General features: G+C 36.2%; 1 protein-coding gene and 1 pseudogene across 1 annotated transcript; both read right to left on the bottom strand.

Annotated features, from left to right (window-relative positions):
* Nucleotides 1-1,196: 1,196 nt before the first annotated feature.
* Nucleotides 1,197-3,556, bottom strand: LOC130195744 (zona pellucida sperm-binding protein 4-like; annotated as a pseudogene).
* A 5,115-nt stretch (nucleotides 3,557-8,671) lies between these two features.
* LOC130195854 (zona pellucida sperm-binding protein 4-like) lies at nucleotides 8,672-11,174 on the bottom strand. Its single transcript, XM_056417585.1, has 8 exons — nucleotides 10,503-11,174; nucleotides 10,218-10,402; nucleotides 10,033-10,130; nucleotides 9,787-9,947; nucleotides 9,519-9,711; nucleotides 9,174-9,336; nucleotides 9,017-9,092; nucleotides 8,672-8,935 (listed from the first exon to the last, which is right to left on the bottom strand). The coding sequence occupies exons 1-8, from the start codon at nucleotides 11,131-11,133 to the stop codon at nucleotides 8,844-8,846; spliced, it is 1,599 nt and encodes a 532-aa protein (XP_056273560.1). The 5' UTR covers nucleotides 11,134-11,174; the 3' UTR covers nucleotides 8,672-8,843.
* Between the last annotated feature and the right edge of the window lie 5,656 nt (nucleotides 11,175-16,830).

Genomic DNA, 16,830 nt, shown 5'->3' with positions numbered 1-16,830 from the left:
ATCCCGATGTCCACAGCTCAGGAACATTCTCATTAGTTTTAGAGACTGGTGGGTTCATTTTACAGTCTTTTTGCTGTGTGAGATCAGAGAAATTGAGAATGAGGTTCACGTTTTGTTTTACTGCTCTATCGACGAGGACATAAGGTATGTAGTGTTTAGTAAAAGGAATTCAGTTTATGTTGATTTATATTCCTGGATAACTGTGAAAAACTTGATGTGTGCCTCAGTAAAGGAATCTTTTTTGGCGCCGATTTGATTTGAAGGCAGAATGTTTTATTTAAGATATTGTGGTGAAATAACCTGTGCATTTCTAATTAAATGAAACTATATGAAATGTGTCCACTGCAGCTGTACTTTTGGTTTCTTATAGCTCCACGAGGGTTGGGCACTTTATGTGCTTGACACGAAAATAGAGATATCAATCTCTCTTTTTATCTATAGAAACGTTTGTTGTAATTTGTTTTGTTTCAGAGCAACTATGAATTATTACTGTTAGTGGAGTTTTTAGTTTTGTTTATGGCACAATCAGAATAAAAGCCACGAGTCACCCAATGCAGGCATTAATATCAGAATCGGAATCAGAAGCTTCTGTTGCCAAGTATGTTTTCACATTCAAGGAATTTGTTATGGTGGGTGGTGCAACATTAAGAATATACAGCTTGTATACCAGTTCCATTGGATAAGACTATAAAATACAACAATATAAAATTACCATTACACTTGCAATTGTTCAATGGTAAAGGGAACAATTATGATACTGTAATGTTTTGTAAATACTTGCAGCAAAGTTGATTTTGCATGAATTTGTTGAAAATGCTATTTTATTGATATCAATACCATCGTTCTTATAGTTTATTACCATCATACCTCAATCTGTTGTAACCTCCTGATTGATAAAATCGTATTAGTGTCAGTTCTGAGTGTGTGAAGGGGAAAATATATTTTTTTACAGCACATATTTTCTTTTGTTACCAAATTATTATGCTGTAATTGATGTAATGTGGATAAACGAAAATCTATTTTCTTCAATCCATGAGTTATTGTGCAAATAAGTGAAAAATAATACCCGTACCTTTATTCAACCAGGTACTTTACGTGAATGTCACGAAAATAGAGATATCTATGTATAAAAACGTTTGTTGAGTTTTTTTGGTATAACTATTACACAAACAAGTTATCAAAGTATTTATAGCAAATCAAAGCCAATATATTTTATTACAAATGTGTCTACAATATTTTTGGGGATCAATTTCATTCGTCTTGCAGCACACTTTGTATTCTTTTTCCAATCATTACAATATACAGTATGTAATATGCAAATCTTTTACTTTATGAACTCGGCCAAATTCTTGAGTTCGACACTGCTGTTTACTCCACAGAGGCACTCATGCTCACTGGTCCTACAGAAGCCACAACCTTTGGCTCAGAACTTGTCTGGGCCACATCCACGACATCTCTCCCTATGAACAGACAAACAAACAGGGTCAGATTTGATTCCATATTGCTCCTTAAATTCTGCAGATTATAAATTCATCTCTTACTTTGTCTATGGCATATTGGTTCACAGGAGTATCCCCTTACAGGAGTGCACACAGCTGTACTGCAGTGAATGTACACCTGAACAAAGAAAACCATGTAAGCAGAACAATACAAACATATTTGTTGAATCAGTTTATCATCAGTGGATTACATTCTTACCTGTTCATTCAACGGTTGAGATTTGGTCGACTTTGATGACGTTTGGCCAACAAAGGTAAACATTTTGAAAAGGAAACGTCTGTAGTGACTGGGGAAGAGCAGACCAGAGGAGGGACCGACTGGAACCAGTGAAGACATGTAGTTATCATTCCTGGATGGACACCTGGATGAAAAGAAAACGGCATGAAGACAACTCCTCTGTAATTCAATTAAAAAAGGAAGTCAGTGTTTTCATAGCATTCATTTCTCTATCACTACTCCTAATAAGCAGAAGTTTAAACTCTGGCAAAAATGATTAATCATGTTGTCATAAACAGGACAGGGTTAAATTGGTGTTTTAGTTACCCGTCACTCAGAATGTCCCACTGGGGCAGACTGTGAGGGTTGGGGCTTGTGGTCGCCCAACAGCGACCAAGAGTCAGGACAAGGTTGGGATCTGTCTTCTCAAGGAGTAGAACCTCCACGTACACAGGGTCCCTCAGTACTTTGCTCACGGGATAGTCGGCATCAGTGTAGTACGAAGCATAGGCCACATCCTCTGTGAGAGCAGGGACCAGTTAGCATGACAGCCATCTACAAACACAGCAGCTTGGCCAGGCCGACATGCACTTACCTTCATTACAACCCTTTGAAATGCACTGTCCATTACCCAACCTCAGCTCTACTCTGATGGGTCCTAGAGCAGCAACTGATATCGGAGGATCTAGTAACGGTGATACTTCTGCAACCACAGTTTGAACAGTGGTGCCGATGTACCGACACTGGAAGAGCAATCTGAAAAGAGAAGACTGGCATTATGTTGCTTGGTCAGATTTGTTATTTAGATATTACAAAATTACTTTAAAAAAGCATCACCTACTCATACTGACTGTCTCTGGTAATGACTCCATGACGCCCGGTTTCCACTTCATATGAGGAGAACATTCTGTTCTCGTAGATTATAACACCAGGCTCCTCCTACAAAAGGTAAAAGAAAATGGCATAATGGGGTACAAATGTAACTTTTTTTAACTGGTGGAGAAGTTGAGAAACTCAAGGTCTTACCGAAACAACGGTGCCACATGAGGTAACAGCAAAGTTATAGATGGCAAACTCTGAATTAGAGTCAACATGTGTACAGCCTTGAGCTTTGCTCAACAGTGAGATTGACTCAAGGTCAATGTTGGGCAGAGTGGCATCTCTCGCCACTACGACAATGAACTGGCCATCCTTGGTGCACTGAACGGTCACTGATGGCATAAAACAAGCATTGACAGGTTAAATATGTAGAACATCTTTTGCGTACTCCATTAAGGTATATAGCATGACATTCTTTTCAAAACTCACCTGCCTTTCCATAATAGCAATGTCCTCCATCAGAGCAGCAGTTTATGGCATCACATTGCTCAGTAGAGATACCAGAAGGTCCACATGTGATTCTTGTGTTTTTAGACACATCACAACTCTGGGCAGGACTGTTTGTGAAAATGGGTTTGAATGGTGTCTGTAAGTCTGCTGGGTTCTGCTGCGCCTGGTCAAAGTGAAGATCATGATTGTGTTGAAAGCCGGGGACATGGAGGTGGTTATGGTGATGGTGATGTCCCTCGTGATGGTGATGGCCGTGGTGATGGTGATGTCTCGCGTGATGGTGATGGCCGTGTTGATGGTGATGTCTCGCGTGATGGTGATGGCCGTGGTGATGGTGATGTCCCTCGTGATGGTGATGGCCGTGGTGATGGTGATGTCCCTCGTGATGGTGATGGCCGTGGTGATGGCCGTGGTCATAACCGGGGTAATGGCTGGGGCTACCGGGTAATATACTGGTCTGTGCTGGAGTGGCAGACTTTATGGAAGGCATCAACAACCCTTGGCCCTGAGCTTCTACCTCTGTCCCAGCTAAGCATGCTAGCAATGCTAGTGCCACTAAAGAGGTGACACCCCAGTGCTTCACCATGGTTTAACAGCAGTTTCACCTGGACAATACCCAAGTGTACAACATCTGTATTAGCTCCCACATTTATATGTGACGAGGATTGATGGTTTTAAAAACCCCTCCTCTGAGGCAGAATAAACACCAATTACAGCTTCCCATCTTTTCAACAGCCACTTAAAAGCTTCAAGCGGGTATTATGTCATGTTTTTCAATGTTATTCAGGGTCAGGATTTGGTTTGGCAACTTCACAACATCAGACACGTGTCCTATTAGATCAGGTCACCTTTTGTTAAAGGTCTTTGTGACCTCAAGAGTTTTTTGTCCCCAAATGTATATTTTGCTTGTTCACAATAGCAAACATATTGATCTTTTTTCTGGATCTGGAACAAAGTTTGTCATAATACGTGCCTTATCACTTTTTAAAAATCAATTCTAAACAATTTTAAACATAAACATGTTACAGTTTCCCAAACAGATACACTCTTAATCTACTGGAAGACAAACATGCTTTAAAGGTTAATAAGAGCCAAAATACATCTTTTAATCTTGGAAGACTTTTCTAGATGTATAATATAATACGTACCGGTACATACAGTATTATAGAATTATTGTAGCTTGGGAGGTAACAGATACAAATGGCCACTGTACGGCCCGGGCCAAAGCCGGCCTTTTGGCTGTTGCCGACCGGCCTGGTCAATGGGAAATTAGGAATAAAACGTAAATAAATTGGCTTTGCTTTCATTTTGAAGGTGAATGCTGCTGTTTTTTGTCTTAATGTACATAGTATGTTGGTGAATGTGTGCCGGCAGCAGCATCATTGCAATGTGTTGGCGAGCTTAACTTACGGGACAAGGTAGCCGTCAGCCATCAAAAAATATCAAATAGATGAATTTGAGCAGAACAGGACGCAGTGTTTAAGGATACAATTTGAATTGCCATTACAAGACGAAATACACAAAGAAACACAACAATGCTTCTTTTTGGTTCAGAAGACATGTGAATAAACAATCTCTTTGATAAAATTGAACAAATACAGACATCACTCTCGATCACCTTTCAGCTGTCCTTTGTATATTGTGGTGGCTGGGTCGTGGTTAGGCTCAGCTGCGGAGTGGAATTAGGGAGTGGCTCCGGGAACAGGTGCTGGGATGAGACCTAATTGGCCTCAGCTACAGGGATCAGTTGATGTGTGCCTCTTGCCTATATGAGGTTTGATAGAGGTGGAGGCACGAGAGAGGAGAGCAGAGGCTCAGTCTGCTAAGAAATAAAGCATATTACAAAAGATACCCTGAATGTGCTCATCCTTTGGTGCTGGGGGGAGGAAACCCATAGGAATGTGACAGGAGCTTGTTACACATATCCACCTCAGGCATTGAACCTGATATCAGTGCTTCGTGGAATCTCAACAGATAAATAGTGTAGTGGCCATTTGTTGTCCGAAATCAAACAAAAATATAAATCAAACCGCCACTGATGCACCGTGGGTTTTGGTGTTGACGCATGCAAAAGAAAGTACTGTCCATTTCCGCCTGTTAGTATTCTGAGAATGTATTTCTTAAACAAAGAAAGACAAAAAAAGACCCCAAAAAAGAACAAACAAAATGTTGACATTTCCTCTCTGTGCTATGGTAAAAAACCATTGGCCACCCTGGTGCATGCTGGTCCTGTGCCTATCCACCTCTACATATAACCACAGGTGCCCAGTGTTACCCAATCAGTGAACCTAAAACTAAATATATTAAACTAAACTACAACTATCATAAGAAACAACTAACATATCAAAATATAACCTAAATAAGCAATAAACAATCAATATTACTTTACAATAAAACCTTAATACAAATGTCAAATTAAGCAAGGAGTAGGAGGAAGTAAGTTAGGAGTAGGAGGAAGTAAGTTAAGCTTATGTTCTGAAGAACCGTTCATGTTCTGCACGTTCTGACTTATTAGTAAAGATTGAGAAGATTGGATCAGTTGTCAGTTTTTTTTTAATACTTGAAGCCTATGTTCTGAAGAACCGTTAATGTTCTGCACGTTCTGACTTATTATTAAAGATTGAGAAGATTGGATCAGTTGTCAGGTTTTTTTTGAATACTTGAAACCCTTTTTTTGTGGAATACTTGATGCGGCCCAGCTTCACCCAGAGTCTACCTTCAGCGGCCCCCAGGTAAGTTGAGTTTGAGACCCCTGGTCTACAGTGTCCACCCCCGGTTTCCGCCCACTGCCAGGCCCGCTTCCGTTGGACCAGCTGTGATGAGTTTCTGGTAATCACCGGCAGTGGTTATAGGGACCATGTCTTTCTCTGGCACGCTGTCAGGTTGTTCTGGTAAAACCAGTCAAGTGATCCCTTTTTTCATGAGCAGCGCACAGGCTCGGTGGAGTTGCCCTCCCGACGTCGGATCAGCAGAGAGCGGTTGAGTTGCCCTCCCGACTCTGAAGTGAGACTTCCAGTTTTCCCTGTGATGTGATTTGTTTGTTTCTAGTTTTTTGGTTTTGTGCATCAGGTCAATAAAATCCTGACTTTAATTCTGAAGCTGCTGTGTTGCGTGCGTTTGGGTCCTCCACACCACTCATCTACCATAACAAACCCAATGGCCCTATTTATCATTTTACAGGAACAGCAAACTATCTCGATAAATATATTGTTATTTATATAATCAGAATTAGTGTTAAGTGTGTACACATAAAAATGAATATGTCTTATCTAAATATACAACTCTGACCACAGTGTTCACACACAGCTCAGTGCTATATCACTTTTTTAGATCAAAGTGCCGACATTATGATGTGATTTTGTCAGAGTGATGTCGAATGAGTATGAGAGTAACCGTGGCGATGGTGGAGTGATGAATAGTAATGAAGGTAAAATGGAAGCACATGGACGAATAAACCAACTGTCTCTTTATTTTGAATTGTCATTATGTATTACATTGTTATCAACATATACTCTTCCACGTAGGAATGTTTGGTGTTTAAATTACACAAATATAACAAGTTAATACGTTACGTTCGATGAACATTTTATTAATCAATGTAAATACACTAACCACGGCCGATGGGCGTGATTATTTATTTCACTCTGGCATTTGGCATTACTCTTGGCGAGCACATGCCATTTAGAGAATCGGTCAATTTTCTCGCTCAGTTGGGAAAAGCACTGGGATCTGAACTGAACAAAGTTAAACATGTGGTAATCTGAAATGCCATACTTATACACACCTCTAATTAAATGACATGTAATGTAATGTAATTATTGTGTAAGTCCTGTGGCTGACTATGTTTCAAGTGTTTGGGGTTTCCATGACCACACATGTTGTAACAGTGTGCATCACAGAGCTATTCGATCCTTCTTTGAAGTTTACACATTGACTTCTTTTAACTTTGGACTAGACTTGTGGAGGTGTCTGATCAGAGACTAACTAAACATATATTTCAATGGGACATTTTGAATTACCATCCCTGGTGTAAACTAAAGTTATGGACCTATTGTCTCAAAGAACTAGAACAGGCACTCGGTAGAGCGCATACCACAAGATTGGGCATTGAATTATGAACATGTTGGCATTAGTTGCATGCCAATTGGATAAAATTGACCGCTATGGTAAAAGAGGATTTTGACCTTTTCATGACCTTGACCTTTGACCCGATCAATCCCAAAATCTAATCAAATGGTCCCTGGATAATAACCAATCATCCCACCAAATTTCATGTGATTCGGTTTAATACTTTTTTAGTTATGCGAGTAACACGCATACAAATAAATAAATAAATAAATAAATACACGGCGATCAAAACATAACCTTCCGCATTTTCAATGCGAAGGTAATTACATTAGTGCAGAAGTATAACTTAAACAAAAGACAAAGATCCCGATGTCCACAGCTCAGGAACATTCTCATTAGTTTTAGAGACTGGTGGGTTCATTTTACAGTCTTTTTGCTGTGTGAGATCAGAGAAATTGAGAATGAGGTTCACGTTTTGTTTTACTGCTCTATCGACGAGGACATAAGGTATGTAGTGTTTAGTAAAAGGAATTCAGTTTATGTTGATTTATATTCCTGGATAACTGTGAAAAACTTGATGTGTGCCTCAGTAAAGGAATCTTTTTTGGCGCCGATTTGATTTGAAGGCAGAATGTTTTATTTAAGATATTGTGGTGAAATAACCTGTGCATTTCTAATTAAATGAAACTATATGAAATGTGTCCACTGCAGCTGTACTTTTGGTTTCTTATAGCTCCACGAGGGTTGGGCACTTTATGTGCTTGACACGAAAATAGAGATATCAATCTCTCTTTTTATCTATAGAAACGTTTGTTGTAATTTGTTTTGTTTCAGAGCAACTATGAATTATTACTGTTAGTGGAGTTTTAGTTTTGTTTATGGCACAATCAGAATAAAAGCCACGAGTCACCCAATGCAGGCATTAATATCAGAATCGGAATCAGAAGCTTCTGTTGCCAAGTATGTTTTCACATTCAAGGAATTTGTTATGGTGGGTGGTGCAACATTAAGAATATACAGCTTGTATACCAGTTCCATTGGATAAGACTATAAAATACAACAATATAAAATTACCATTACACTTGCAATTGTTCAATGGTAAAGGGAACAATTATGATACTGTAATGTTTTGTAAATACTTGCAGCAAAGTTGATTTTGCATGAATTTGTTGAAAATGCTATTTTATTGATATCAATACCATCGTTCTTATAGTTTATTACCATCATACCTCAATCTGTTGTAACCTCCTGATTGATAAAATCGTATTAGTGTCAGTTCTGAGTGTGTGAAGGGGAAAATATATTTTTTTACAGCACATATTTTCTTTTGTTACCAAATTATTATGCTGTAATTGATGTAATGTGGATAAACGAAAATCTATTTTCTTCAATCCGCGAGTTATTGTGCAAATAAGTGAAAAATAATACCCGTACCTTTATTCAACCAGGTACTTTACGTGAATGTCACGAAAATAGAGATATCTATGTATAAAAACGTTTGTTGAGTTTTTTTGGTATAACTATTACACAAACAAGTTATCAAAGTATTTATAGCAAATCAAAGCCAATATATTTTATTACAAATGTGTCTACAATATTTTTGGGGATCAATTTCATTCGTCTTGCAGCACACTTTGTATTCTTTTTCCAATCATTACAATATACAGTATGTAATATGCAAATCTTTTACTTTATGAACTCGGCCAAATTCTTGAGTTCGACACTGCTGTTTACTCCACAGAGGCACTCATGCTCACTGGTCCTACAGAAGCCACAACCTTTGGCTCAGAACTTGTCTGGGCCACATCCACGACATCTCTCCCTATGAACAGACAAACAAACAGGGTCAGATTTGATTCCATATTGCTCCTTAAATTCTGCAGATTATAAATTCATCTCTTACTTTGTCTATGGCATATTGGTTCACAGGAGTATCCCCTTACAGGAGTGCACACAGCTGTACTGCAGTGAATGTACACCTGAACAAAGAAAACCATGTAAGCAGAACAATACAAACATATTTGTTGAATCAGTTTATCATCAGTGGATTACATTCTTACCTGTTCATTCAACGGTTGAGATTTGGTCGACTTTGATGACGTTTGGCCAACAAAGGTAAACATTTTGAAAAGGAAACGTCTGTAGTGACTGGGGAAGAGCAGACCAGAGGAGGGACCGGTTGGAACCAGTGAAGACATGTAGTTATCATTCCTGGATGGACACCTGGATGAAAAGAAAACGGCATGAAGACAACTCCTCTGTAATTCAATTAAAAAAGGAAGTCAGTGTTTTCATAGCATTCATTTCTCTATCACTACTCCTAATAAGCAGAAGATTAAACTCTGGCAAAAATGATTAATCATGTTGTCATAAACAGGACAGGGTTAAATTGGTGTTTTAGTTACCCGTCACTCAGAATGTCCCACTGGGGCAGACTGTGAGGGTTGGGGCTTGTGGTCGCCCAACAGCGACCAAGAGTCAGGACAAGTTTGGGATCTGTCTTCTCAAGGAGTAGAACCTCCACGTACACAGGGTCCCTCAGTACTTTGCTCACGGGGTAGTCGGCATCAGTGTAGTACGAAGCATAGGCCACATCCTCTGTGAGAGCAGGGACCAGTTAGCATGACAGCCATCTACAAACACAGCAGCTTGGCCAGGCCGACATGCACTTACCTTCATTACAACCCTTTGAAATGCACTGTCCATTACCCAACCTCAGCTCTACTCTGATGGGTCCTAGAGCAGCAACTGATATCGGAGGATCTAGTAACGGTGATACTTCTGCAACCACAGTTTGAACAGTGGTGCCGATGTACCGACACTGGAAGAGCAATCTGAAAAGAGAAGACTGGCATTATGTTGCTTGGTCAGATTTGTTATTTAGATATTACAAAATTACTTTAAAAAAGCATCACCTACTCATACTGACTGTCTCTGGTAATGACTCCATGACGCCCGGTTTCCACTTCATATGAGGAGAACATTCTGTTCTCATAGATTATAACACCAGGCTCCTCCTACAAAAGGTAAAAGAAAATGGCATAATGGGGTACAAATGTAACTTTTTTTAACTGGTGGAGAAGTTGAGAAACTCAAGGTCTTACTGAAACAACGGTGCCACATGAGGTAACAGCAAAGTTATAGATGGCAAACTCTGAATTAGAGTCAACATGTGTACAGCCTTGAGCTTTGCTCAACAGTGAGATTGACTCAAGGTCAATGTTGGGCAGAGTGGCATCTCTCGCCACTACGACAATGAACTGGCCATCCTTGGTGCACTGAACGGTCACTGATGGCATAAAAACAAGCATTGACAGGTTAAATATGTAGAACATCTTTTTTGCGTACTCCATTAAGGTATATAGCATGACATTCTTTTCAAAACTCACCTGCCTTTCCATAATAGCAATGTCCTCCATCAGAGCAGCAGTTTATGGCATCACATTGCTCAGTAGAGATACCAGAAGGTCCACATGTGATTCTTGTGTTTTTAGACACATCACAACTCTGGGCAGGACTGTTTGTGAAAATGGGTTTGAATGGTGTCTGTAAGTCTGCTGGGTTCTGCTGCGCCTGGTCAAAGTGAAGATCATGATTGTGTTGATAGCCGGGGACATGGAGGTGGTTATGGTGATGGTGATGTCCCTCGTGATGGTGATGGCCGTGGTGATGGTGATGTCTCTCGTGATGCTGATGGCCGTGGTGATGGTGATGTCCCTCGTGATGGTGATGGCCGTGGTGATGGTGATGTCCCTCGTGATGGTGATGGCCGTGGTGATGGTGATGTCCCTCGTGATGGTGATGGCCGTGGTGATGGTGATGTCCCTCGTGATGGTGATGGCCGTGGTGATGGCCGTGGTAATGGCTGGGGATACCGGGTAATATACTGGTCTGTGCTGGAGTGGCAGACTTTATGGAAGGCATCAACAACCCTTGGCCCTGAGCTTCTACCTCTGTCCCAGCTAAGCATGCTAGCAATGCTAGTGCCACTAAAGAGGTGACACCCCAGTGCTTCACCATGGTTTAACAGCAGTTTCACCTGGACAATACCCAAGTGTACAACATCTGTATTAGCTCCCACATTTATATGTGACGAGGATTGATGGTTTTAAAAACCCCTCCTCTGAGGCAGAATAAACACCAATTACAGCTTCCCATCTTTTCAACAGCCACTTAAAAGCCAAAAAGGGGGGGTTTCCCGGAAAAATTTTTTAAAAAAACCCCCTTTTTCAGAAAAAAAACAATTTTTTTAAAAATTTTTTTTTTTCCCCCCCCCAAAAAAAAAAAAAAGATTTTAAAAAATTTTTTTAAAAAAGGGAAAAAAAATTAAAATTTTTTAAAAATTTTTTTTTAAAAAAAACCCTTTTTTAAAAAAAAAATTTTAAAAAAAAAAAAAATTTTTCCAAAAAAAAAAAAAAAAAAATTTTTAAAAAATTTTTTTTAAAAAAAAAAAAAAAAGGGAAAAACCCTTTTTGTTTTTTAATTCCAAAATTTTAAAAGGGGTTTTTTTTTTAAAAATTTTTAAAAAAAAAGGGGGGTTTTTTAAAAAAAAAAAAAGGGGGAAAAAAAAAAAGGGGGGGGGCCTTTTTCCCGGGGGGGGGGAAAAAAAAGGGAAATAAAAATTTTTTTTTTTTTAAAAAAAAAAAAAGGTTCCCCCCCCCCAACCCGGGAAAAAAAACCCCCTTTAAAAATTAAAAAAAAAAGGGGCCCGGGGGGGCGGGGTTTTTGGGGGGGGGGGGGGGGGGGGGGGGGGGGGAAAAAAGGGTTAAAAAAATTTTTTTTTTAAAAAAGGGGTTTTTAAAAAAAACCCCCCAAAAAAAAAAAAAACCCCCCCAAAAACCCCCCCGGGGGGAAAACCCCTTGGGGAAAAATTTTCCCCAATTGGGGGCCCGGGGGGGTTGGGTTTTTTAAAAAAAAGGGGGGTTTTTTTTTTAAAAAAAAAAAAAAGGGGGGGTTTTTTTTTGGGTTTTCCCCCCGGGGAAAAAAAAACCCCTTTGGGGGGAAAAGAAAAAGGGAAAAAAAGTTCCCCCCTTTTTAAAGTTTTAAAAAATTTTTTCCCCCCGGTTTCAAGGGGGGGAAAAATTTTTTTTTTCCCCGGGGTTTTTTTTTTTAAAAAAATTTGGGTTTTAAAAAAAAATTTTTTTTTAACCCTTTTTTAATTTTTTTTAAAAAATTTTAAAAGGGGGGGGGGGTTTTTTTTTTTAAACGGGGTTTTTTCCCCCTTTTTTTAAAAAAAAAAAAATTTTTTAAAAAAATTTTTTAAAAAAAAAAAAAGGGGGGAAAAACCAAAATTTTGGGGGGAAAATTTTTTTTTGGGGGGGTTTTTTTAAAAAATTTTTTAAAAAAAACCCAAAAAAAAATTTAAAAAAAGGGGAGGTTTTTTTGTTAGGAAAAACCCCCCCCCAAAAAAACCCCCAAAAAACCTTTAAAAGGGTTTTCCCCCCCCAAAAAAAAGGGGGTTTAAAAAAGGGGGGGGGGGTTTCCCGGGCCCAAAAAAAAAACCCCCCGGGGGGTTTTTTCCCAAAGGGGTTTTTTGGGGGGGGGAAAAAAGGGGGAAAAAAATTAAAAAAATAAAAAAATTTAACCCCTTTTTTAACCGCCCCCCCTTTTTTTTTTTTTTTAAAAGGGGAAACCCTTTTAAAAAGGGAAAAAACCCCTTTTTTTTTGGAAAAAAAATTTAAACCCCCCTTTTTTGGGGGGGCCCCCCCGGGGGGGGGGGAAAAAAACCTTTGGGAAGGGGGGTTTTTTGGGGGGGAAAAAAAAATTTTTTGGGGGCCCCGGAAAATTTTGGGGGGGCCCCTTTTTTGGGGGCCAAGGAATTTTTTTTAAAAAAATTTAAAAAAAAACCCGGGAAAAAAATTTTTGGGGAAAAAAAAAATTCTTCCCTTGGAAAACCAAAAAAGGGGGCCCCCCCCAAAAAAAAAAAACCCCCCTGGGGATGGGTTTTTTGGGGAAAAAAAACCCTTAAACCCCCAAAAAAAAAAAAAACCCCCGGCCTTTTTTTTTTTACCCTTTTTAAGGGGGGGGGCCCCCCCCCCAAAAAAAAATTTTTTTAAAAAAAGGGGAAAAAAAAAAAGGGAAATGGGGTTTTTAAAAAATTAAAACCTTTCCCGGGGGGGGAAAAAAAGGGGTTTTTTTTAAAAATTTTTGGGGGAACTTTTTAAAAAAAGGGGGGAAAAAAATTTTTTTTTAAAAAATTTTTTTTTGGGGAAAAAAATTTTTCCCCCCCCTTTTTTTAAAAACCTTTTAAAAAATTTAAATTTTTTTAAATTTTTTAAATTAAAGGGAAAAAGGGGGGGAAACCCCCCCCCCTTTTTTTTGGGGGGTTTTAAAACCCCCCCTTTTTAAGGGGGGCCCCCCCCCTTTTTTTTTTTTAAAAAAAATTTTTTTAAAAAAAAGGGGGGGGGGGAAAAAAAATTTTCCCCTTTTGGGGGGCCCCCCCCCCCTTTTTGGGTTTTTTTTTTGGGTTTTTTTTTGAAAATTTTAAACCCTTTTTTAAAAAATTTTTTTTTTCCCCCCCCCAAAAAATTGGCCCCCCTTTTTAAAAAAAAAAGGGGGGAAAAAATTTTTTTTAAAATTAAAAATTTGTTTAAGGGGAAAAAAAAATTTTTTTTAAAAAAAAAAATTTTTTTTTTTTTTTTTTTTTGAAAACCCTTTTTTGGTTTTTAATTTTTTTGGGGGGGAAAAAAAAAGGGTTTTTTTTTTTTTAAATTTTGGGGGGGGGGCCCCCTTAAAAAAACCCCCCCTTTTTTTTTTTTTAAAGGGGCCCCCAAAAACCCCCCCAAAAGGGGGGGAAAAAAAAATTTTTTTTTTTTTTTTTTCCCCCCCCCTTTTTTTAAAATTTTTCCCCTTTTTTTTTAACCTTTTCCCCCCCCCGAAAAAATTTTTTTTCCCTTGGGGGCCGGGAAAAAAAAATTTTTTTTTTTTTTTTGGTTTTTTTTTTAAACAATTTAAAAAAAATTTTTTTTTTTTGGGGTTTTGGGGTTTTTTTTTAAAATTTTTTCCAAAAAACCCGGTTTTAAAATTTTTAAAAAAAAATTTTTTAAAAAAAAATTTTTTTTTTTAAAAAAATTTTTTTTGGGGAAAAATAAAAAATTTTTTTTAAAAAAAACAAAACCCCCCCCCCCCAAAAAAATTTTTTTAAATTTGGGTTTTTTTTAAAATTTTTAAGGAAAAAAAATTTTTTAAAAAATTTTTTTTAAAAAAAAAAAAAAAAAAAAAAAAAACCCTTTTCCCTTTTTTTTTTGGGGAAAAAAAAAAAAAAAATTTTCCCCGGGGGTTTTTTTTTTCAAAAAAAAAAAAAAAAACCCCCCCCTTTTTTTTTTTTTTAAAAGGGGGGGTTTTTTTTCCTTTTTTTGGGGGGGGGTTTTTTTTTCCCCCCTTTTTTTGGGGGGAAAAGGGTTTTGTTTTAAAAATTTTTTTTAAAAAAAAATTTTTTTTTAAAAAAAATTTTTTTTTGTTTAAAAAGGGGTTTTTTTTTTAAATTTCCCTTTTTTTTTTTTCCCCCCCCCTTTTTTTTTTTTTGGGGGTTTCCTTTTTTCCTTTTTTTAAAATTTCCCTTTTTTTTGGTTTTTAAAAAAATTTTTTTTTAAAAAAAATTTTTTTTTTTGGGGGGGGTTTTTTTTTAAAAAAAAAAAAAAAGGGCCCGGGGCCAACCCAAAACTTTGTTTAAAAAATTTTTTTTTTTTTTTTTAAAAAAAAAAAATTTTTTTTTTTTTTTTAAAAAAAAAAAAAAAAAAAACCAATTAAAAAGGTTTTTAAAAAAAAAAAATTTTTTTTTTTTAAAAAAAAAAGGGTTTTTAAAATTTTTTTTTTTTAACCCCCTTTTTTTTTCCCCCCTTTTTTAAAAAAAAAAAAAAAATTTTTTTAAAAAAAAAAAATTTTTTTTGGGGAAAAAAAAAACCCAAATTTTAAAGGGCCCAAAAAATTTTTTTAAAAAATTTTTTAAATTTTTTTTTTTGGGGAAAATTTTAAAAGGGTTTTGGTTTTTTTTGGGGGGTTTTTTTTTTTTTTTTTAAAAAAAAAATTTTTTTTTCCCCTTTTTTTAAAATTTTTTTTTTTTAAAAAATTTTCTTTTCCCCGATTTTTTAAAATTTAAAAAAATTTTTAAATTTTTTTTTAAAAATTTTTTTTTTTTAAAAAAAATTTTTGGGGCCCCCCCCCCTTTTTTTTTTTCCCCCCCCTTTTTAAAAAAAAGGGGGGAAAAAAAAAAACCCCCCCTTTTTTTTAAAAATTTTTTTTTTTTGGTTTTTTTAAAAATTTTAAATTTCCCCCCAAAAAAAAAAAAAGGGGGAAAAAAAAAAAAAAAAACCCCCCGGGCCTTTTTTTTTTGGGTTAGAATTTTTTTGGGGGCCCCTTTTAAAAAAAAAAAGGGGGGGGGGGGGCCCCCTTTTTTTAAAATTTAAATTTAAAAAGGGGAAAAAAAAAAAAAAAAAATTTTTTTTTTTTTTAAAAATTTTTTTTTTTTCCCCCAAAAAAAACCCAAAAAGGAAAAAATTTTTGGGGGAAATTTTTTTTGGCCCCAAATTTTTTTAAAATTTTTTTTTTTAAAAAAAAAATTTTTTTTTTTTCCCAAAAACCCCCGGGGTTTTCCCCAAAAAAAAAGGGGGGGGGGTGGGGAAAAAATTTTTCCCCCTTTTTTCCCTTTTTAAAAAAAAATTTTCCCCTTAATTTTTTAAATTTAAAAAATTTTTTTAAAAATTTTATTTTTTAAAAAAAAAAAAAAAAAAAAAGGGGGGGTTTTAAAGGGAAAAAAAAAAAATTAAAATTTTTAAAATTTTTGGGTTTTTTTTAAAAAATTTAAAAAAATTTTTTTTTTTTTAAAAAAAAAAAAATTTTTTTTAAAAAAAAAAAAAAATTTTTGGGGAAAAATTTTCCCAAAAATTTTTTTTAAAATTTTTTTTAAAAAAAAAAAAATTTTTTTAAAAAAAAAAATTTGGGGGTTTTTTTTGAGTTGAAAAGGGGGAACCCCCCCCCAAAAAAAGAAGGCCCCGGGCCCAAACCCTTTTGGGAAAAAAAAAAATTTTTAAAAAAAAAAATTTTAAAAATTTTTTTTTAAAATTTTTTTTCCCCCCTTTTTTTAAAAAAAAAAATTTTTTTTTTTGGGGGGGTTTTTTTTGGGTTTTCCCCCCAAAACCCGGGGCCCGGGGAAAAATTTTTTAAAAAAAATTTTTTTTAAAAAAAAAAATTTGGGGGGGGGGGGGGTTTTTTTCCGGGGGGTTTTTTAAGGGGGGTTTTTGGGGGGGGGGGGTTTTTTTTTTTTGGGGGCCCCAAAAATTTTAAAAAAAGGGGGGGGGTTGGGGGGGGGGGGGAAAAGGGGGGCCCGGGAAAATTTTTTTTGGGGGGGGGAAAAAAAAACCCCGGGAAAAATTTTTTTTTAAAAAAAAAATTTTTTTTAAAAAAAAAACCCAAAAAAAATTTTTAAACCCCCTTTTTAAAATTTTTTTCCCCAAAAAATTAAAAATTTTTTATTTTTTTTTTCCCCCCCCCCCCGGGGGGAAAAAAGGGGGTTTTTTTTTTGGGTTTCCCCAAAAAACCCCCCGGCCCAAAAAGGGGGGGTTTTTTTTTTTAAAAAAACCCCCCCCTTTTTTTTTTAAAAAATTTTTTTAAAAAGGGTTTTTTTTTTTAAAAAAAAAATTTTTTTTAAAATTAAAAGGTTTTAAAAAAATTTTCCCCGGGAAAAAATTTTTTAAAAAAAATTTTTTTGGAAATTTTAAA

Source organism: Pseudoliparis swirei, chromosome 6, assembly GCF_029220125.1.
Source record: "Pseudoliparis swirei isolate HS2019 ecotype Mariana Trench chromosome 6, NWPU_hadal_v1, whole genome shotgun sequence".
Lineage (NCBI taxonomy): Eukaryota > Metazoa > Chordata > Actinopteri > Perciformes > Liparidae > Pseudoliparis > Pseudoliparis swirei.
The sequence above is the reverse complement of the archived record's forward strand: the minus strand, read 5'-3'. Positions and strand labels throughout refer to the sequence as shown.

What these genes read in the sequence shown, in the direction of transcription:
- LOC130195854 (XM_056417585.1), bottom strand. Translation starts at nt 11,133, where the DNA reads ATGGTGAAGCACTGGGGTGTCACCTCTTTAGTGGCACTAGCATTGCTA. An exon ending in TTCAAAGGGTTGTAATGAAG is followed by an intron (nt 9,712 to 9,786) that starts GTAAGTGCATGT and finishes CTGCTCTCACAG; the next exon opens with AGGATGTGGCCTATGCTTCG. An exon ending in CTCAACCGTTGAATGAACAG is followed by an intron (nt 9,093 to 9,173) that starts GTAAGAATGTAA and finishes TTCTTTGTTCAG; the next exon opens with GTGTACATTCACTGCAGTAC.